We start from the raw sequence: 22,543 nt of genomic DNA, 5'->3' as shown, positions 1-22,543 counted from the left end.
AAGTCCCAAAATTACGAAAAAGCCTTAAAATGTATAAGTTTTCTCTAATTTCCTTGACATTTTTCAATTAAAATATATTTTAAAATATGGATTTTACAATTATTTGATTTTGAAAATATTTATAAATAGTGTCTTTTATATCTATTCAATAAATTAAAAACTATGGATGAGTTGTTTTTAGGTCCATTTGTTTTCAATTCTTTATTCCCTAATCTTATCAACAACAAAATGAGATAACACAATAAAAGTTTTTTTTTTGATGAAATGATAAATCGAAATTTTTAACTTCTTCTTCTTTTAACACCTACATAGCCAAAACTTGTACGCATCCTGGAAAATGAAAAACTTGCGTTCCTCATTTTTCTTTTCAACATAGTATCTGATACATAGAACATGCATTGCAGATACTACTACGGCCAGGCTAACCATGTGATGAAAAAGCAAAAGATACAGGAACAAGGGAGAGAGCAAACGTGGAGTTCCCTGCCAAACGCTTCTAATGATAACGTAGGGTTAGGTTATAAAGTGATAATGTTTAAAATGTACAGTTGAAATCAGAAAAAAAACAAAAAAAAAATGGATTGATCTCACCAGAAACTTCTTAGGTTGACTCTTATCCATGCAGGTCTGGGACACTGATCTTTTCTATCAGTATTTTTGAACCGGTGATTCCTGTTCTCCTACTCCGGTAAAATCCCATTCGCCACTTTTCAACTCGTACCCCGAATTTGTTCCCGAGTTCATCGCTAAAATAAACGGTACTGGAAATGTATTTTTCCTTGAGCTTTTTTATGATTCATCGGTCGTTATGTGTAGACGCTCGATGCTCTCAGTACAAGGTTCTTCGTCATTTCCAATTAGCTCTGGCACCGACTCCAGCTGTTGCAGCGGCCAGTAGACATCATCCACCAATTTTGGCAATAAATAATGCTTGTACACCTCAAAACATCAACATTAAAAAAAAAAAAAAAATAAAACTAAACAATTTATAAGTACATATATTTTTTCCAGGAGTTAAAATTAGCAGCACAAAAATTCACAACTGTCGTTTACAGGCGCAGCCTACTGATGAAATGACCAATCGAAATTTTTAACATATTAATATTCATCCAGAGATTAATGAGTTTTCTTTATGATTGATTAATCTTTAGTTTATTCATCCTCGTTTGTTTTCACAAATTCACCAATGCACAGTGGTCCAGAACGGAACTTTATCGTGACAAAATTAATTACGAAGATGCTATAAGAGAAAGCCAAACGGTGTCTTCAGCAAAAATGCTCATCAAACGATCTTAAATCAAACTTTAGGGCGTGTAGTTTTTGCATGATTTACACATAAAAACTTTTAGCAGTGAACAGATAGGGCCAAACTGTCTTCCTTTGTAGGTTTAGTCAACGGTTTTTGAGGCAATTTTTCTTGCTTTTAGTCAAATTGCAGAAATTTAAAATTTCAAAAATGATAAAAAAATCAGTAATTTTTAAACTTTTTTTTTTTTTTAATTTTACAGTGAATACTAAAAGAATGAAAAGGAAATAAATCTTAGTTGTGTAGATCAAAAATTCTGTAACTTGTACTGCTTCTTTTTTAACCTTCCCATGCCGTTCGCAAAATATCCGTTTCGGGGAAATTTGAGTTGTAGTTTGATTTCGTTCTCCTGGCTGTAAATGTTAACCGATTTTGATGATATTATATTCATTGTGTAGGTAATTTGTTCTTATTACTCAAAATTTTAAAATAAAGTCGATATGTATTACCATGTTATCAGAAACTGGTTCAGAAAGTAAAAAGTCCGAAAAATCAATTTTATTTTTAAAATGCTCATAACTTTTGACAGCTTTTCTGTATTTAAGTGTTTCATTGATGTTTGTAATCGTCAAGAATCCATCTATTCGACAGTGTAAAGATATGTTGTGGTCCAATGAAAGTTTTGACCGCAATCTCAGATCTTCCGGTAGAAAAAAATCTAACTTTAAAAAAACGATATCAATTTTTTGCTTTGCTTAGCTGTATTTCATTTCCCAATGAACCGATTTTCAAAACTCAAATTTAAATTTTTTGACGTTAATTTGATCATTATTTTCATAGAACATACTTGGTCTGTCAAAACTCATAGTTCTTCAGTATATTGGAATGATGATAAAGAGATTTTAAATGTGCGCTTCGGGTCATATTGACCCGAACGGCATGGGAAGGTTAAAGCGGGTGGCTCCAGAGAGTAACATCAACGAGTAAATTTGAACTGAATAAACTGCATCACCTTTTTCATTGCTTCATCAGTAAATGGAATAGAAAATTATTCTAGTAAATGTAATGATAACAAAATTAATGAAAAATAAATCTTTTTTAACATAACTCAATTGAAACTTGCACTTCATGGATTCTTTTCTAACTCTGCTGATACCTTGAAGAATTACAGCTGACATTTTGAATTCTATCAACTTGTACACTGAAAATCGAAAATACCCAAACTTGAGAACTGCCACCCCCCAAACCTGAGTTCAATATTGACAACTCAAGTTTGTGAAAAAATCACAGCATGCAAATACGCCAAACTTGTCCTTAGAGTGGAGAACTGTTTTTTTGGGGGAAAACTTTTATTCTCGCTTCATTCGCAGGAAGTCTAGCATATACGATGATGTAGTTGCCTCTCTCAACAACTCTCCGATGGTCGAGCGGTTAGCATCCTGAGATGGTAATCGCAGTGCCATTGCAGGTATGGGCTTGATTCCTGTACCTGGCTGTATTTTTTTTATTAATTTGATTTCCATTTTATTGCGGAATCAGATATTGGGGGATGAGTTCTTCTTTAAGAGCTTAACTTTGAGCTATGCCACCAATAGCCAAACCTGTAGGGAGGGAGTTTCATTCGGGTTGGCGGAGAAAGTTCTCAAGTTTGGGTATTTTCGAGGTTCAGTGTATTCAAATTTCGCTCAGTTTGAATTCAAGTGTATCTTCCTTCCTGAAGATAATCGATATAATTTAACTCAAACTTGCAACTGCCCTTTTTTCACGAATGTCATTGAACTGTTTTGAATGTTTCTTGAAGTTTTATGAAAAATTATTAAATAAAAATTTGAAACCACATATTGTGATTTTTTTTTTTCAAACAAGAAGGACAACTAGCTTCATGTTCCACTCACTAGTTCCACCATGTGGCAAATAAATCGCGAACACGAAATCATTGCGAAACATTCAACAGGGCATAACCATTGGGTAAAAATCAACCAAATTCTGCACACTTTCTCATTGATGTGTGTTACGTCTTGGAGATCACTTTATTTCGATCTGGTTTGTATTAAGACTAAAACAGAATACACTAAATTTTCACACCATGTGCTTAATGTTCAAATCATGGATTGCCTCGATACAGTTTAGATTTTCATTATTGCTTCGATGTATCATTTCCCCCCCGCTAAAATATCCAGTACCCTTCGAGCTTGGATGGTGGCCGCAGGAGACGTTTTGGTCGTGCTGGAACCTCTTCCGGAACTTTGGCTTCACCTTCACCCGACTTGAGCGATTCATCGTCTGTTAGGAGAGATGAATTTAAGTACCATCTTCCGGTTTCGGCATTGCTTCATCGGCTTGAGGTACAGATCGTGGAGGCTGCGGAATTTCAAGACCAAAACCATCCAGGAAAATTGATAACGGAGATTCGGTTTTGGATTCCATCTCTTCGAAAGGACATGTGCGGAGCTGATTGGCATGGGACCTGATGAGACGTTGGGATTCTTGAAGCTGAACGTTGTAATTCACATTGCCAATCCGCTCGATGACCACCCCGGCTTTCCAGGACCAAGAGTTCTTGTGATGTACCTGTGCGTAAACTGTGTCACCGGGCTTGAACTGTTTGGAGATGGCGCCATGTTTCCGGTTGAATGTTTCAGTTTGGCGGAGCTGGGCCACACACGAGTTGGCTTCGGAAGAAGTAGAAGTGATGATACGGTTCGCATCGGTCTTTCCATCATCCTCTGTGCTGGTGACTGTCCATCTTCAGTTGGTGTTGAGCGATAAACAGTCAGGAACGTTCGAAGTGCATCCTCGAGAGTTCTTGATAGATTCGTTCGAATCCTCGTCGCCAAAAATGTTACGTCTTGGAGACCACTTTATTTCGATCTGGTTTGTATTAAAACTAACATAGAACTCACTAAATTTTCACTCCATGTGCTTGATGTTCAAACCATGGATTGCCTCGATACATTTTAGGTTTTCATGATTGCTTCGATGTATCAATGTGTATTGTATCCATGCTGTCATACTCGAAGTCGTGTGTTTAGATTCAACAAAAATGGAGGTGAACCAACGCGAGTCGAGAGAACAATTTATTTCCAAACACCAAGAATTTCCTGACCTGTCACACCGGAAGTTGTGAATAATTGTCACCAGAGTGACGTTGGACCACCGTAAAGGAGCCGGAAGCAAACCGGGATCGGAGAACGAAAAGACCGAGAGAAAGGTGAAGCGGATGATTAAAGCAAATCCCAACATCTCAAACCGTGATTTAGCTAAAAAGATTGGCATGTCACAAAGCTACGTCCAGAATGAAAAGAAGAGAGCTGGACTACATACATACAATGTACAGAACTTCCCAAACCGTGATGAGCGGCAACAATCGATGCATAAAACTCGGGCACGGAAGCTCTACGAGAAGATGCTGACAAAATATGGCTGCTGTGAGATGGACGACGAAACGTATATAAAAGTCGAGCAAAGCAAATTCCGGGGTTGGAGTTTTCCACCAGCAAGAGAGCAAGTTCGATGTGGACCACAAATTTAAGAAGAAGAAAATGTCGAAATTCACCTCCAAATATCTCGTTTGGCAGGCCATCTGCTCTTGCGGACTGAGCCTTTTGTGACAAAGGGCACAGTAAGTGGCGAGATCTACAAATCTGAGTGCCTTGAGAAGCGCCTTTTGCCGTTCTTGCAGCAGCACGACGAAGCTCCGTTATTCTAATGCCACTATTTTCTGTTCATTTTGTTCCAAAGGACATGAACCCGCCAAACTGTCCGAAGCTGCGCCCGGTGGAGCAGTACTGGGCAATAATGCAGCGGGAACTTCGGAAGAGCTAGAAGACAGTCAAAACGAGAAGGACATGTTAAGAAAATGAAAAAAAAAACTGAGAAACTGGTACCGGATGACAGTGTAAAGACTTTGATGGAGGACTTTACACTCAAGGCTCCATCGATCAACTTTTCTTTTGATGTATAAAACATGTCTGAATTTTTGGTTTGATTTTAAACATTATAAGAAAATTGGCATTTTCGGTGTCGCAATAATTTCGTGTTCACCCTTAATGACTCAAGATCCAATGAATCCTTTATTAAGGGATGATGATGACGATTCCTTTATTAAAGGATGATGATGTTATAGACTATAGCAATGTCTGGAAAAGAACTTCTCTTATTAGAAATCAACCGGACTTCAACATTCTTTTGTAAATTCGCCCAACAGTTTGTTCTCCCTCAACAGAACGCGCAAAACAGTTGCACCAACACAGAGTTGTTGATTGCAGTTCGCGATCGTTTTTTTTTCATCCCCCCCATTACACCACAACTGAAAAATTCCGCGACACCGCGCGCGAGGTTACCACCGATCGGTGTAGTGCGCCTATGTTAGTTAAAGGCCTTTTCGCGTTAACAATGATGGCGGCCGCGAAAAGGTTTTGTTGTCGCGTTTACGTTACTGGTGTGGGTGCTACTCGATTGAGAGGGAGCGCGAGCAAACCCCCTTAAGTTTTTGCTTCGGGAGTGGAGTCTCCCCAACAAGTTTAGTCAGCCTTTCCCCAACTGGTTCCGTTGAGTTGAATTGAGCTGAACTGAGCATTGCGGCCACCTCGTCAGCCGAGAAATCTGCCGTCGCCAGTTGCTTTCGGTACGCCTCGTGGGAAAGAATGTGTCATTTTGAATCCGCGCGACGACAACAACGACGACGACGACGACGATTACACGGCGACGACGGCCTATTTCTGCCCTAAGTAGTATAACGAAAGGAAGGAAGGCGAGCGAGAGAGAGAGAAGAAGCGAAGAAAAAAAAATACAGTGCTAGATAGACACAACACACGTCGGACGGACGGCTACTACCCTTCGGTTCAGTTTCAACAAATTCTATGCGTACAATCAGGTTTGTGGTCTTGCTTGGAATCGCGCGTTTGACACTAAAGTCGTGTTTCGTGTGGAGTTGAGTCCTACTGCTGTGTTGAGTTTATGGTGTGGTGAACAGCTCTCGTCGTCGGATTAGTAGCAGGCCGAATCGCGATATCTTGGCTTGCCTAGATCAAGTAGGCTTGGCCGGATCACGACGACGAAGACGACGCGCGTTAGTAGCAGCGCTACGGCGGTCCAAGTTGGCAGCGCCGCCCTCCTCAAACCCGCCCACCCCTCCTTAGAGTGAAGTGTGTGAACCTCACTCACCAGCACACCACACAGTAACCAGTCCAGGAGGTCGCACTTGTGGTTGGTTTCTTGGTAGCAAGAAGCCAGTATAGTAGGCCGTTTCTACCAACTAGCTACAGCTAGCGGCCTGGTATCGGAAAGATTCCAGAGCTAACGTGATCGCGCGCGCGACTTAGAAAAGTGTGACCAGATTCAGAGTGTGTGCCGGAGAAGAAAAATCCAATTCGAATCGAACGAACTGGAAACAAGTCGCTGGGCAGAGAGTGGCTGGCCCTCCACTTTGTGTGGTGGATCGCATTTTTTCGAGTATCTCGACGGAAACTAGTTTTTTTTCCTACCTACCTTTCCTGCGAGCAGCGCTTTTTGCATACTTTCAAGTTTAGCGAAGTGGACAAAGTATTTTAGTGTGATTATCCCACTGGCGCCCGAAGTATTTTTTTTTCGTCGTCTGTCTGTCTTGTTTTTGGATTTCTCCCAAATCGACTGTATTAGTGAAGATTTTGTTTTGGAACCTCCAAACCTATTAGTGCCTCCCAACAACAGCTCACGGTGTCGAATTTCAACATCGTTCCATGAATGAGTGTTATCGGTTAGTTTCACAATATATTTAGTAGATAGTTTTCCCTCTTTCCCAACATTGTGACATCGATCCCGATAATCTCTGAAGAGCCAAGAAGAACCTCAAATCAAACAAGTGATAATAGCAAATAACTATCGCTGAAGAAAAATTGCATTAATCAAAATGCCGCGCTGTAACGTTAGTTCACCTCGTTCTTCTCGGAAAAATTGCTGTATCAAGCAACTTCACAGAAACCAGAAGAAGCAACAGCCGAAGCAAAAAAAACGGGTAGTGAAAACCTGCTGCAAAAGTGCCAACAGTACTACTATGGAATGGAGCTAAAGCGACAACAACAACAATAACAACAACAGCAATAGTGAGGAGAGAAGAAAAAAAAAAGTGGAATGTACAACATTCTTTCGTCGTCTATATGTCAATCGACAAGGTGGGGTTCCACCAAACCACAACACCACCTCGCCTGCCTGCCTGCCTACTACGACTACGAGTCGTCGAGTCGACTTCTCCCGCGGTTCAAATTCACCATCACCACAACACCACCCACCGATCTGCTGAACTAAGCAGGCGAGCGAGGTTTTCCTCCTCATTTCACTCATACCACTAGGGGGAACTAGGTATTCGGCATCTAAATCAGCCTGAATGCAGTTATACGTACCTAGTTGCAAGTCAAGTTCTCTGTGCAGTTTTTTTTCAATTCAGCTGTATGTTAAACATGATCTTCGCATATAGATTGGATTGGCGTTTTCTTAAGTTAGGGTATTTTTTAAGTTTTCGATTTGGTTTTTCAGAATTTTCCAAGATTTTCCTATCTAGACGAATAATACTCAAATCTGTTTCAAGATTGCAATGTTGAAACGGTTTCAAAAATTGCATACCAGTAACCGGTTGCATACTAATAGTGCACCAGTGCGAGTGCAGTCCAATTAGAAAACGATTCCAGTGAATTTCCAGTTCAAATAGTCGAGTGACAAGTTTGATTGGCAAGGGAAAAATGAATTGGGCTAGTTTTAGAAAAAAAGTTTTTTTTATCATAGAAAATGAAACACCAAATCATGTTAACATTTCCATCTCACTTTTCTGCTCGATGAAAATAATGAAACCTTGATGATGTTTTGTTTTGTTATCTTGGAAAAACCAAAACCAAATAATGCTTAGGTATATATAATAATGCTCCCAACCTTTTTTCTCTCAATGCCATATTTAGGTTGAGGTTTAGTTTCATCTTTCGACATAATATGCTTCAATGAAACCTTATATTGCGATACCAAATTATGCCATCATTTTGGCATCGATAGCTCATTTTGATTAATCTTTACTATCGATTCAGGCATCAAAGTCTGCTAGGGTTTCCGAAGACAGACTCATTTCGATTTTGGCATTATAATTGTTTGTGACTTAGTTTATCGGCCTTATCGGTGAAAAGTGTTGTCCTTTTTAGTAAGAACATCAAAACCTTCCAAAGCTATTCGCAAAATATCCGTTTCGGGGAAGTTTGAGTAGTTTGTTGTTGTTACCTCGGCCGTAAATAATAACGAATTTTGATGATATTAGACTGATTGTGTAGATAATTTATTCCAGTTACTTAACATTTCAAAATAAAGTCGATATGTGTTGTCAGGCAATCAAAAGCTGTTCAGAAAGAAAGATGGTAAAATTTATTAGGAAGCATTCTAATCCACATCAATGACGGAAAATAGTAGACTGAGCTTAAAAAAGTCAGAAGTAAATTTTTTGGCAGCTATTTTCCCGAAAGTGATAATGTGGAAAACATATTTCATAATTAGTGTTCTTCAAGCGATTGGAATCAAAATTGACCAGCCATACTCGGAAAACAGAACGAGCCCAACTGTCTAAGAAAATTGCTGCATAAACATTTCGTATGGGACGCGGAATTGTCAGGAGCAAGATGGTTACCGTTGGCTCCAAATTTAACAGTGTTGAAGGATGTTGTCTTCCGGTTGAGTTTGATCATTTGTGCTGTTTCATATCCTCCTATTGAGAGCCGGTTTTGGTGAGACCTTTCTTATTAATTATTCCTTCATGTATAATCATTTTAATGAAAACCGGGCAATCCGGAAAGGCTTGAAACATAGTTTTCAACTATCCATCTCTGCAAAAAGTTTATTTTCTTCAAATAATCTCTCACAGATTCATGTTGTATTGATGACGATAATAAATTAGTTTCAACTGAGCAGAGCGACTTGACACTTTCTTCTTATTTATTTTTTTCGTTTTTAAAAGGCTATCCTGCCAAAAAATTTAAATTGTAATAAAAAAGTTAAAACTAAATGAAGACGAATCAGCCAAAGGCTAAAAGTCTCTCTAATAAAGACAAAAAACTAAAGGAGGTTTTTTTTCAATAAGTTTATTTACGGGGACAACAAGAAAAAACTAATTAAAGGAGATCTACAATCTAAAAATTTGTAGCAACTTAAAAATTGATAAAATAAAACGCGAAAATTAATATTATTTTCTTGGAGAAATGAAAAATAAGTGCTTGAAGTGGTTGGAAGTTTTAGAGCAGTCAAGTCAAAGCTTCATAAAGTCTGTATTCAAATTTCGAAACCAGTGAACAGAATAAATCGAGATAGTTTGAAACGAAATGTTTTTGGTAGTTTTTGTATAATTTTAATTCATGTCCATGATATTTGTTATTTCTTTTGATGAGTAGTTCCGAAAATCTGTCAGGTGTTAGGAATTATGGTTAGGGAAACAGCTTGCTTGTGGGAAATTTGATTGGTTGCTTTTCTAATTATTGGACTGATCATATTTCTTTTTTCAAATTTCGAAATTTCAATAGCTTTGGAGATATAAATAGAAGTTTTCTCAGGAAATGTCTAGGAACATAAGAGGTGTAGGTAAAACTAAGATCGCACCATTTACCAAATTCTTCGATTTGTTCAATATAAACAGAGTTGTAAGGTGCCTAAACTGGTGCCGCATATTCTAAGCCACTTCGCATCAAAGAGCAGAACACTGTCTTGAGAGCGTATGGGTCCTCAAAGCTCAAAGTATTTCGTCTCAGGAATACAAACAAAGCGAAGGCCTTAGCTGTTGTTGTCGCGATTTGCTGGTTAAACCAAAAGCGTATTTGAAGACCTAGGATGTTCTGGTTCTAAAAAAGCTGATACACACGCACTTATCGGCGTTTACTTCCATCCCATGATTTTCACACCATGCGGGTAGTCTATTGATGTTCTAAAAGCGCAGCACAGTCCACTCTCGAGTCAACGATCCTGTAGATTACCAAATCATCTACGAACAGTAGTTATAGCCATTGAAGGAAAGTTTTTAGGTCATTTATGAAAATCACGAAGTTAAGCGGTCCTAAGTGACTCCCTTGTGGAACACCAGACGGCATATCGAAACCAGTAGCTCGACACGAATGCCATAAGGATGGTAAAGTGTCGTTAATAAAACTTAAAAAAAAAGAAACCAGTAGAATAAAGTCCATGAATATTTATAAAGCCAAGTTTCTCCATCACGACTAAACTTTATCGAAGGCTTTGGCAAAGTTGACATATATTGAGTCCACCTGCAGTTTTTTATCAGTTACAACATGCAATTCACTGGCATAGCACATCAAGTTGGTCAACGTCGATCTTTTCCGGATAAACTCGTGCTGAACCTCGGCAAGTAACGGTGTAACTGCTGAATAGAGCCTTTCGTACATCAAAACTTCAAGCGCTTTTGAAAAACAGCAGAGGATTGAAATTGGCCGGTAGTTCTCCAGACTTATGAATTGAAAAAATAGAAGCTATTTCCAACGGCTAGGGAAAACATCTTCTGAGATCGATTGGTTTAAAATTAGACAAAGCGGTGTTGCAAGGGACCTGGACCTTTGGATGGATCGAGCGAACTAAGAACATTTAGCACCTCCTGATCGGAAAATAGAGGTTGCGGTCGGCTGACGTCATAGTTCGGTATATTTCCAAAATATTAAATCATCAGCACAGTCAGCTGATTCTCTGATACTGCTCGAGGTGCACCCATGAAACGATACAGAAGATGCAACCGTATTTTTAAGGCGGCGGCTGTTCATGAAATTCCAAAAGCTAGATAGATCTTGATTAACGTTGCGTTCAATGTTTGATGTGTATCGTTTGCGAACTGAATTACGGCTTCTTCGTAATTCAGAGCTCCAGCAAGGGAGCTTAAACGGCTTATGTCGGTTTAGTCGTCTAGGAGGAGTGTTCTCACGCAGTATTTCCCAAAGTTGATCATAAAAGGTAGGAAGTGTACTATCGATATCCAGATTTAGCAAACGCTGAGGGCCAATTTTTTTCAGCAAACGAAACTATCACACGATCGGTAGAGCAGTGCGTAAAATCTGAGCTATAAGTATCGGGGCGAACTGCGTCGATAATCTCTTCAAAAGTATTGTCAATTAAAAAAAATTGGAGAATGATGATGTCGATCGGTGTTCAAAATGACGTGTGGTGGGTTTACAATTTCTGCAAGATCAGGTCTATTCAAAGATATGAGGTTGAGGATTCTGTCATTGACATTTACGAGCGAGCACATCTGTGATGAACCCTCCATTGCCCTCCATTACAGCCAGTTCCTGTTCGGTTGAGGCGTTTACTGGCAGAAAATTATTAGTATCCGCGTCAAAACTCCAATTTAAGTTCGATAGGTTATAATCTCCGGCTAGGACGATAACATCGTGGCTAGTTGCGGTACTATGGGACGAATATAGAGCAGTTTCGCTATTAGGTCTAAAGTAAACACAGCACAAGTAAACGAAACGGCATTGCAATCATCAATGCATTGATCTTTGATTCGAACTAGGATTTGCTCTAGATGATCACATTCAGGTATTGTTACACCGTTACGGTTGATCCTGAAAAGTATCTTACCAAAAATCCTTCCTCCCTCATTGACAACTAGGACGTAGCCGGCGCCGTTATTGGTCCTTTTTTTTTTGACGGGAGAGAAGGAGTTGTGCGTTGAGAATGAATTGCTAATCTCGATCTGCATTCTTTTGGTCCTTGCACAAAATTGGTGGCCTCGATCAATCACGGAGTAGCAACCATTGGCGGTGTGGAACTCGTTCTTTTTAGCCATGTCAGTGATCATGGAGCTCAAAATGTATTCAATTTTTTTTTGAATAATCAAAGAATTATCATTATTGCAATACAATTTTAGGAAAGCATTTCGGGTTCAATGATTTAAGGTGAATATGGGTAGTAGACTGCCCCAAATTTGTATGCGAAATTTTAAGCTTGTGAAATGTGATGCGCTGCAGGCTTCAATTGAACTTAGGCCTAGTACCAGGTCTCATGCCACATTAGGGCCAGATCGGATCACGGGAAGGGGTCGCTCAACGAGCCTAAAGTTTGTATGGGATTTTGAGACATATTTTTCGGATGGAACATGGAAATCCAGTTTTTCACGAATAACTTTGGTCCCCTTCGGCCGATATCTTTTGAAAACGGTTTTTCTTAAAGCCTAAACTATGACTAAATATTTCATCCGGAGACTAAGGCTATGATCATTTGGTATCCGGGCACTTTATTTCGTTGATAGCTACGTTATTAGAGCTTGGATATGCAAAACTTTAAAAACGTCGTGTTGGTTATGAAAAGGACTATTTTGCCTATTTTTGTCAGATTTTTAAGTTAATGTGTGTTTGAGATATTTACGATGCAAAAAGACATGGTAAAAATAATTTTGCACAAATTTGCGCCTTTTGCGCATTTTGCGCCTCAGAAACTCTTCATTTTCGACTTGAAAACTCATAAACTGTTGATTTTTTTCTGATTCTTTTTTGAACCGAGTGGTTAAAAAGTATAAGGAGCCACTCTAGAATCCACACGAAGTTCAAATCAAGCATCGGAATGGAACCCTTGATCTTAAATATGGTAAAATGACTATGGTTATTGGGGATAACTGAATGCAGACCCCTTAAATAATGCAATTAATCCATTTCCGTCAGTCAAAAAGTGTTTTCCGACTAGTAGACACAAAGTTAATAACTAATAGTGAACAGTTCCTTAGATTGCAACATGTGCAACCGGTTTTTACGCAATGTGACAGATGTGTCCTGATGGTCGAAGAAATTTATGTTAAAATCGGATTTAAGAGATCAAATTCTTCGAGATGCCTACTAATGAAAAGGGTTGCAACCAGATTCCAATTGCTTTTTCCAGGTGAGTTTGTGTAAAACATCATGATTTTGCAAAGGTTTTGCTTCTGTGGTAAAAATAATGGATCAATACATGACTGAAAAAAGTGTGCAAAGATAAAAAAGAGATTTTATGAAAAAGTTAGAGTATTTCTTGAAATCATTGATAAATATATTTTTTTATATTTTTATATTAAATTTCATGTTAACACCTTCATTTCCTCCATAGAAAGTTCTTCGATCAAATGAATAGTTTTTAAAATACAATCGTTTGTAACTGCCCGGATACTAAATGATCATAGCCTTATGTTTCAATCTGGGCTCTGGGTTGGTAGTTCCACCTCCACGTGGTCCAGGGCGTGTCTGCAAGTCCGACGTATTTCAGATGTACGGCCTAGAGAACTACCACTAAACCCACTAGAGGCCGTCGACGGGTCTGCCAAACCCGCGCGGAAGAAGTGGTGCACCCGGGTACTTAGGTACCAGTACTTGGGTGTGAGGGTGAGGGTCCAACACGCGTTCGGGGCGGACGTGACCGGAGGGAGAGCGATCACCAACTCGTTTTGCATTTCGGTGGGTAAAGACCCGACTCGAAAAACAATGGTGGGCCGATCACTTAGAGACGAGTTTTACACGTCAGTGTCAGTGAGGCACAGTTTCATGTCGGAGGTGTCAGGGTTCGACACGCGTTTCGGGATTTGATGCGCCCGAACCGCGAGTGCGACCTGATGACCATGATGATGACGTTCTACAGCTAGATTTGCGCTTCGGGGAGTAAAGCACCCGATTTGAAAATTAAATAGTCGCGCTGAGTGGTGACTTAAGTCAACACTAGAGAGTTCGGAGGAGTCTGAGTCCTACACGTGGCTTAGGAGGCTTGCCTCCTGACGAACAGAGAAAGTGTCGTCGACAACTCGCTTTGTGTTTCTGGACTTCTTGGGCTATATCCACAAAGTTAGTAGTTGCGTTAAATGAGATGTCGGTCCTAACTCGTCAGAGGAGGGGTTGCGCTTCGAGTTGTGTTAGAATGAGGTATTGCTGACAGAGGATTCGGTAACGAGTATTGTCTTGGAGCGCATTAGCGCGAATTGACCTCCCACTATTGAAGTATAGTGTGTCAAACAGTTCGAGGTGGGAACAAAGATTTTGCATATATAATTGCTTATGTTTTTTTTGGGGTATTGGAATCCAAAATATTCAATCCAAAACTAGAAACAGACAACAAATTTTCAGTGCATGAGCCTTTGAAATCGATTCGAATCATTTTCGATTCAAAGAATTCAGGGGAAACCTATCTTTGAAATGGGTGAGAGGAAGTCGATATGAAAAGTGGTTCATGCTAAGGAGAGGATCAAAGAAAAAAACCCAAGCCCAAGAATGTCAAAACCACATTGGAATTTGGCGCACGTCGTCGTCCTCCAACGAGACTATAACTAACTTACTCTTGATACTCTTGTGATGTGACTAGTATTTGCAACTTTTATGTAGTAGGTACAAGCTGCGTTGCACAGCAGCACACACAAGGGAAGATCGTTTGTAGTGTATTGATACTACCGAACGAATGTTTGATGATGGCTGACGACACATCGAAAGCATTTTTGACCGTGCTGCTAAATTTAATACTGACCGTCTCGGTGGTGTAGCAGCCAGCTCAGAGGACCAGAGGCGGTTTGGATAAACTTGACGGCGCGGGCAAGGTCCGCGATCACGAAGCCGAGTGGCCGCGCGGCCGGCTTCGAAAAATATGTCTAACAGAAGAGAGCAGTTAATATACGGTTTATTTATTGTCGCTAATTTTTTTTTCTGCTTCTTCTCCTCTGCGCTCCATCGATCGAATGCCCCATCGTCGTCGTCCGACAATACCTACTCCATATTGTTTTCATATAAATAACTATACACCAAGGAATGTATCTATCGACATTCCGAGGAGACTCGGCTAATCCACCCCTTATAGACATTCCGCCCTGTTTGTTTGCCAATGCGGACATCTGGGTGTACGAAATTCCGTATTCGTCTTTTTCTGGAGCACAAAAAAAAAGACAAAATTGGATGACGGTGTCATAAAAGGGTGTGGAATTTCGCGGAAACTGTGAAACGTAGCGTGGCATTGCTGATTGTTATTATTCCGATGCCATTTGAGGCCACCAGCCGGCCAGCCATCCATCAGCGACAATTACAAACGATATTGAGTTCGATAGGTTATTTGTCCAGTAGTGTTATACATGTAGCTCAGCATAAGTGTAGGTATATCGCACTATTTACAGTCGATTGGAACTTTCCAATTTAGTTGAGCTTCGTGAAATTGATTTATCTGGATCGAGTCCGGGTTTTCTGTGAAAAACTCTAACGAACCATTACTCATTCATGCTTCTTGTGTACTTGTGCTCAGATATTGATAGACTCAGGTTTGGTTCGATTTTAAGTTTCTTAGATTTTGTTTATTTGGTAACAAATCAACGGATCACATGTTGATCCCAATGATCGATTGGATACAAAACAAAATAATTTAATTTAGAAAAAAAAAATTACACAAACTACCTTGCTCTAAACCCTATTAAAATTTTCCTTATTAATGAATCTCTCGATGAATCGAATTCAAAGTGTTCAGAGTCCTGCACAAACGTCCTGATCACGCCGATCAATGCACTATTTGCCCCGTTGTTGTGTAGTCCTTGAGGTCGGACACTAATGTTGATTGATTCCAAGAGCGAAGGACAGTCAATTTCGATGTCAAGATATCGGAGACAAATAAGGCCCGTGGGACTGCTCGAAGGGCTTGTAACGTGTCTAGGCCAATGAGGCCGCAGCGGTTCTCGTAGCTTGGAAGGTGGAACGGGTCAGACCAGTTCGAATGGCGTAGAGCATACCGCATAAAACGCCACTGTAATGCTTGATCCGATCAGCGCCATCCTGATAGAAGGGGTTCCAAACTGCCGATGCATATTCCAGGATGGAGCGAAAGAGGCTGCAGTAGAGGCATTTCAAGCAGTATGCGTCTCTGAAGTCCTTCTCACGCGGAAAATAAAGCCCGATCATCGAGAAGCTTTATCCACTATATAGTTTGAATGTGTCTTGTAGTCAAGTTTTTGATCAAGAATCACACCTTAATCCTTGATGTGGTTCATACGAGCAATTTAGTGTTCCGAAAGGAATCGAAAAAGTTATGACGTAACATTTATTGCGGTTCAACGCCAGGCAGTTGTTGTTGCAACAGGTAACGAAAAGGTCGAATTGTCTTTGTAGTGAAGCAATGTTTTCGAGGCCGTTGAACAATTTCAGATCATCAGCGTAGGCGAGTTTTGGTCCGTCAAGCAATAGAAAAACGATATTAAAATAAATGAGGAACACAATCGGTCCTAGATGGCTCCCTTGTGGAACCCCGGAAGTAGCAGGGAATTGTCTGGAATACGAATCCTCAGTCCGAACGGTTAGTTTTCTTCCGATCAGGTAGCTACGGAACCAGTTCAGTAGGCAACCGCAGATCCCAAGACGTTCGAGTTTTGCAATTGCGATTTCATGATTAACCTTGTCAAAGGCGGCGGACAAATCTGTCTTGCACAAAGGATGTAAATATTATTTCGTACTTGTTGAACGCTTGGGCTTAAACCCATGTTAATCACAAGGAAAATAGCCCTTGCAAAATGAGAAAATAGGGTCCAAAATTACCAGTTCGAACAATTTTGCAACTGCGCATAAGGCAGATATTCCTCTGAAGATGTTTATATTCCTTTTGTCACCTTTTTTGTGAATAGGAAACATATAAAAATCCTTCCACAGCGAAGGGTAAACGGCTATCCATATCTTTGTGGTCAGATTTACTTAGATATTCGAAATTCAAAATCAGAATTTTTAGTATAATTTTTATTTTTTAGTTCTGACTTTAAAAACTCTGAAATTTAAATTAGCTTTTGTCTCGAAGTTCTATCAACTCTTTCTGAGTGCCGAACACACTATGTGAATGAAGTGGGTTAAGACTTTTGCTTTGGAAAAAATACTAAGCGAATTGAAACATCTACAGATGGATACTATCAAAGTGGTTTTAAAAGTATGATTTGTTTTATGACTGGCTTACAATTTCCTTCTGCCAATCAAAAATGTCATAGAAAATAAAGACTCAATTTCTTACCAAAATGGGACAAATTTGGCAATAATTCATACGCTAGGATGAATCACTTTTCCTCACAGCAGCAACCACTTCTTTCGACTTTTAATTATCCTTTGCAACCTATCACCCAGTGTATTAATATTTGTTTTCACTATTTATATTCATACAGAATCCCTGCATTTCAAAGAAGACCTTTCATAACTTTTATATCATTCATTTCCCGAACCGTTCTCAATTATCTTTGCATAGGAACATGCAATTGAGAAATTTATTTCCGGAACCCCGAGGAACACGTTAACAAGCATAACTATTACTGTCTCTGTTCTCGATTAATTGAAACTTTGTTTTTTGATCATTTACCTATCATTTTCACTTTAAAAACTTTATTGTTTAGGAGTGTTGAATCAGCACAGAAAAAAACACATGTGCGTTTGAAACGAGTCGACGCCTACTCAGATTATAGTTCATGATTTATTCATTATTTCTTACAAAAATTGACACAAGACAACCGTCAATTTGTTTGCTGACAAGAACCCTGAGGCTTCCCATCTTTTTTGTTGATTTCAGACATGAGGCTGTGTCGTCACAGCGAAATAACTTACGCTCAGTTTGGGAAAGAAAGGATTGCGTGAATTTTTCGATTCCATAGTAGCAACTGAGCTCATTCTATGCTTCATAATTTCTTCGATTACCGAATATCTCTAATCTAAGACTGTAATCTAAAATTTAAGTTTGAAATCTGAAACTAATATCTGAAACTGAATCTGAAATCTTATCAGTTGAGTTCTGAATAAAAAAGACAGAGTTTACCTATTAGGCAGTTTTCAATACTTCTGCGACTAATTCCAAAAGTGAAAGCATTTTTGAAAACGGGTTACATACCTTTTTGTTATTTCTTGTAAGTTTCATCATAATCAGCCTTCTATATCCCGTTACATAGAACACTAGACACATTTCTATCATCGTTTCCATATTACTAAATTCTTAACCGGGCAGATGTGTGTCTAGCATCTTTCGATCGGCACTGCACCTGTTCCACCAAAGTGGCAGCGCAGCGGTGGCACACACAGTGATGAGAATGGGAAGTGCTGAGAGAAAGATCAACGACTATACGCGTCGTGTGTAATATCATACAAACGACGATCGTTCAACAAGTATGCGCCTTTAAATTGACACAAAGAGACGACCGCGGTGCTCTCGATCGAAATTCCTGCCTCTCCCAAATGATAGTTATTTATTTTTGAAGAGCAAATCAGCAGTGTAGGCAACACATCTTGGAAACAGTGTGACCAGCAAAAGTATATTCGATCGAGTCGTCGATCGACTTCGTCGAGAGAGCCGAAACTGAAACGATTTTGTTTGTTATTACTTAGATTGCTGTTAGGATTGCATTTTCATCCAACACAGAGATGTTTTGGGTTCGGTTTCGGGTTCCCAGTTGCCGTCTTCCTTTTTCCCATCGCATAATTCCTTATTCTAAAGTAGACTCAACAGACGGTAGAATCATAGGATCCGGTTCGAAGGACCAAAATGTTTCGTTTCATCCAAAACCTTAGGGAATCTATAAGTTAAACCAAAAACGATCAGGATCTGTGCATGATTGATAATTGATTGAGCTACCGTTGAGTTGTACAACCTATTGGAATTTAAGGAAGAAGTTATCTACAACAAAGAGCGCAACTGGTAGTCCTGTGAGCGCATTGCATGCAGCCGACGTGGCGATTGAAAGTATTGGTTGTCGCTCGTCATGAGCCTTAACTTAAGCTAATTGCTCTCACTTATACACATCGACTCATTCGAAGCGTATCTTCAGGGCCAGATGGGTAGAGTTTGGCTCTTCGAGCCGGATCGCCATGGTTAAACGGAGAGCAACGAGAGAGTATTAAGTGACTTGACCATGCAGAGTAATAAGAGAGAGGAGAGCAGCAGAGAAAAAAAACATTGGAATTTCAATTTAATTCAATATGGCTGGCTGAGTTGAGCTGCTGCTGTTACTGATGGTCCGTGCAAAATAAGTCGATCAATTGTGCGCAACAGTTCCACGACGACGACGAAGGCGGTGGTGCGTATTGGTTGGTGGTGTTCTGGCGTATAATCGCGAAAATTTTATCGAGTGACACAGTGGCTTAGGCGCAGCGAGTTTTGGATCGATGTCACAATGTTTTTTTTGCTGTTGTCAATGTGTAATTGGGAAAAAGAGGTTCAAATGGTAGCTTAACACTAAAAAATTTCTCGCTTTTCTTTCTTATTTTCTAGGTGCACACAGAAGAATGAAGAAAAAATGCTGACACCGCCGCCGAGCTGAGCTGAGTTTAATTCGATGGGCTAGCGAGCGAGTGAGCGAATGAGAACGAGCTCCTTTTTACGGTGTCGCTAGCTAGAGAATTATAAATCGATAGAAGGAAAAAAAGGAAAAGTTGAACGACGACAACGACACGAATGTTGTGTTATTGGAAAACCAAAGTTATTCGGTAAAATAAGAGCAACTTGAGTGGATTGCGCACAGTTCGACGTACCTACTACGTACTACGGGGTGAGGAGAAGCCCCGAGAAGTGAAACAAAAAACGGGAAACGGGAAAGAAGAAAAATAATAAACCGCTCACTCTGGGGTCCCCTGCTCGAGAAGATATTCGTTGCGGGCAGCTCGCGCGCGAAGATCAACGGAAGGAAAAGGGTGGATTTGCGGTTTTAGAGTACGATTAAGTCGGTCTCCGTGTTTTTTTTTTTTCTTCTGTTCATTCCTTCTGTTTCTCAATCCGCCACTGTGTGTGCGATCCATCGACGTCGAGAAAGGCAGCCAGTCAGGGAAGCTGGAATTTATACGCTACATTCAGTGGAATGCAGTTAGTGCGGTGTGAATCCTGGTGAAGTGCAATCGAAACGTCCGCGCTTCATGCGTATGTTGTGTTGTGGCGTGGTGGCGTAGTGAGGTTAAGTTGGTTGTTCGTTTGAAGCAAGAAGACGCCTCAACACTCTGCACTGCACGCGGTAGAAATGTACAGCCTATCTCAGCGCTGCAGCTTCCTCCAGCAAAAGTTGTCGCCGTCCGGTTCAGATTCTGGTTCAGCATTGTCGCCGCCAACAACGGTAGCAGTGAAAATTGTCTGGCCACCGAAATCTTGTAAAAATTGTGCTCCCTAATCTCCATTAGTCTCTGGGTGATCAATTATTGGGTGTGGGGTTCCACAAGAAAAGTGTTACTTTTACAACGGATAGCCTGTGGTGAATGCAGTTGGAAGCACAAACCAAAGTCCTGCTCCAAAGTGGTTCAAATCTGCTGCAGCCCAACCAAATCTAAGCGCAAAGTCAGGGTGAGCGAGTAAAGAAAGTGGCTAATCGCGTGCGCATTCGTAGTGGAGCAAAAGCGAAGGAAAAATAATAATAAGAAAAGTGTTCGCGCAAAATAGCTAAGCTAAGCTAATAAGAAAGTGTTTTTTGAGGTCTTTGAGGCCATCATCGCGCCAATCCGCGATCAGGGTGTAATACTCGTTTGTGCCTGTGAGCGTGTGTGTCCGCGAGCGAGTGCGGGCGTTTGTGTGTGAATGACAAGATAGTTGGATTCCGAGGCGCAAATCGGATCGAAACCCTGGCACTGGAGCGGCGCAGCGCGGATAAATTATGCCAAAAAATTGCAGCAATGCAGACTTACCACTCGGCTGGGAGATTAACACCGACTATGATGGGAAGGTTTATTTTATTGATCATATTAACAAGAAGACCACATGGATCGATCCCCGTGACAAGTGAGTACTTTTTTTTTCTTTCATTACCTCCTAGCTACCGTAAATGAGGAATTACTCATTGAAGTCTTGAAACCCCACAAACCACGAAGATAAGATAAGTCCCGAAGTTTTCACGACGAGGACGGGGACGAAGTTTGAATAGAATGATAACTGCTAATCTAAGAATTTCACCTTACACAATGGGATTAGAAACACGAATCATCAAATGTGGGTAGGAATTAGATCAGTATGGCGAATGACCTAAAGTCGAAAAAAGCAACATTGATCATTTGCAGCCATCGATAGGGTGGCAGCCAAAAGGGCAAGACGGTATTAAGGTGGGAATTGCCCCGAATCCTTCGACCTAGGGGGCCTCCCGAGTAAAAAAAATACTTTAATCATTCCAAGTACTACCAAAGGAACTAGAAACTAGAAAATCGGAATTAAACCGTATAATAAAACAACTAAGAGGGTCCCCTTGAAATAATATCTTGAATAGTTTCACTCGAATATAAGCTAAGCCCCCCCCCCCCCTAGAGTGAATATTGCAAAATTTTTCCGGCATAAGAAGGCTGAGCAAATCAGGGCCATTTTTTTAAAACTTGGTTAAATCTGAGCATATGATGTGAAATTTTTTGGAAAAAAAATCCGGAAGCATCTAGGCAGAATTCAGTGATTATTCGAAAAAAAAAAATAATCAAGAATAAAGTGAAGATTTATACCACAAATTTCATTATTTTTATCGAAACGTGTCAGCATATTTTTTTTTTAAATTTTTTACATAACTGAAGAACAAATCGAGTGAATGGAACCAAATTTGGCATGGGATGGTATTAGGGTACGATAAATGTTTCCCTGAATCTTTGGAATTCCTCTCCTCGTCCAGCGAGCGGAGTGATAGGGAAAGAGGGAAAGGGCTCCTGTACATTTTTTTTATATAATTTGAAAACTCTTCAAGCAATTGGAATATGAGACACATTTCTATGATTAAGATGAAGATAGGAGTGAGGCTCCCATACATTTTTTTGCTTATCTCGAGGACCATTCGAGCAAATGGAACCAAATTTGGCATGGAAGGGTATTTGAGAACAGAAAAGGTTTCTTTCGATATTTGGTACCACCCCCTCATTCGAGTGGGAAGATTGGAAAGGGGCTCCTTTACAATAAATTTAACAAGCAAATTGAACCAAATTAGGTGAGCATATAATACGAAAAATGGTTAAATGATTATTTGAAACCCCTCCATTCTTCCATTGGGGATATAGGAAGGGAGTAGGGAGGCACCCGAACCAAACTTTACGTGGAAAAGAATTAGAGCACCACTGTTCTTCCAATAAATTCATAGGAAGGAAGAGGGGCCCTAATAGAATTTCGTTGGCATGGCTTCAGAATTAATCAACAAATGGAATCAAATTTGGCATGGGAAGATATTTTGGTACGATATATGTTTCTAAGATAGTTATAAACCCTTCCGGCTTACTGGGAGGAAAGGAGAAGGAAGGAGGGAATTTCATATAATTTTGTTGTCATCGCTCAAGAACTTATTATTTATCTATATTTGATACTAGCTGACCCGTTGTGCTTTGCTACACCTTCCGAAAATAAGTGAAATTGGTA

At 40.0% G+C, this 22,543-nt stretch overlaps 1 protein-coding gene across 3 annotated transcripts in view; it reads left to right on the top strand.

Annotated features, from left to right (window-relative positions):
• Positions 1 to 5,862: 5,862 nt before the first annotated feature.
• LOC129760260 (protein kibra) overlaps positions 5,863 to 22,543 on the top strand; it is an 86,418-nt gene continuing 69,737 nt past the window's right edge. The window contains exons 1-2 of one of the 3 annotated variants that reach the window (XM_055757866.1): positions 5,863 to 6,983; positions 19,460 to 20,947. In XM_055757866.1, coding sequence (XP_055613841.1) covers positions 20,823 to 20,947 — 125 coding nt within the window. In that variant the 5' untranslated portion in view covers positions 5,863 to 6,983; positions 19,460 to 20,822. Of the gene's footprint in view, positions 6,984 to 19,188; positions 19,387 to 19,459; positions 20,948 to 22,543 lie in introns of those variants that run through there. The other 2 variants (XM_055757868.1, XM_055757867.1) reach the window with 2 other exon arrangements.

This window comes from Uranotaenia lowii, unplaced genomic scaffold, assembly GCF_029784155.1.
Source record: "Uranotaenia lowii strain MFRU-FL unplaced genomic scaffold, ASM2978415v1 HiC_scaffold_54, whole genome shotgun sequence".
Taxonomy (NCBI): domain Eukaryota; kingdom Metazoa; phylum Arthropoda; class Insecta; order Diptera; family Culicidae; genus Uranotaenia; species Uranotaenia lowii.
The sequence above is the reverse complement of the archived record's forward strand: the minus strand, read 5'-3'. Positions and strand labels throughout refer to the sequence as shown.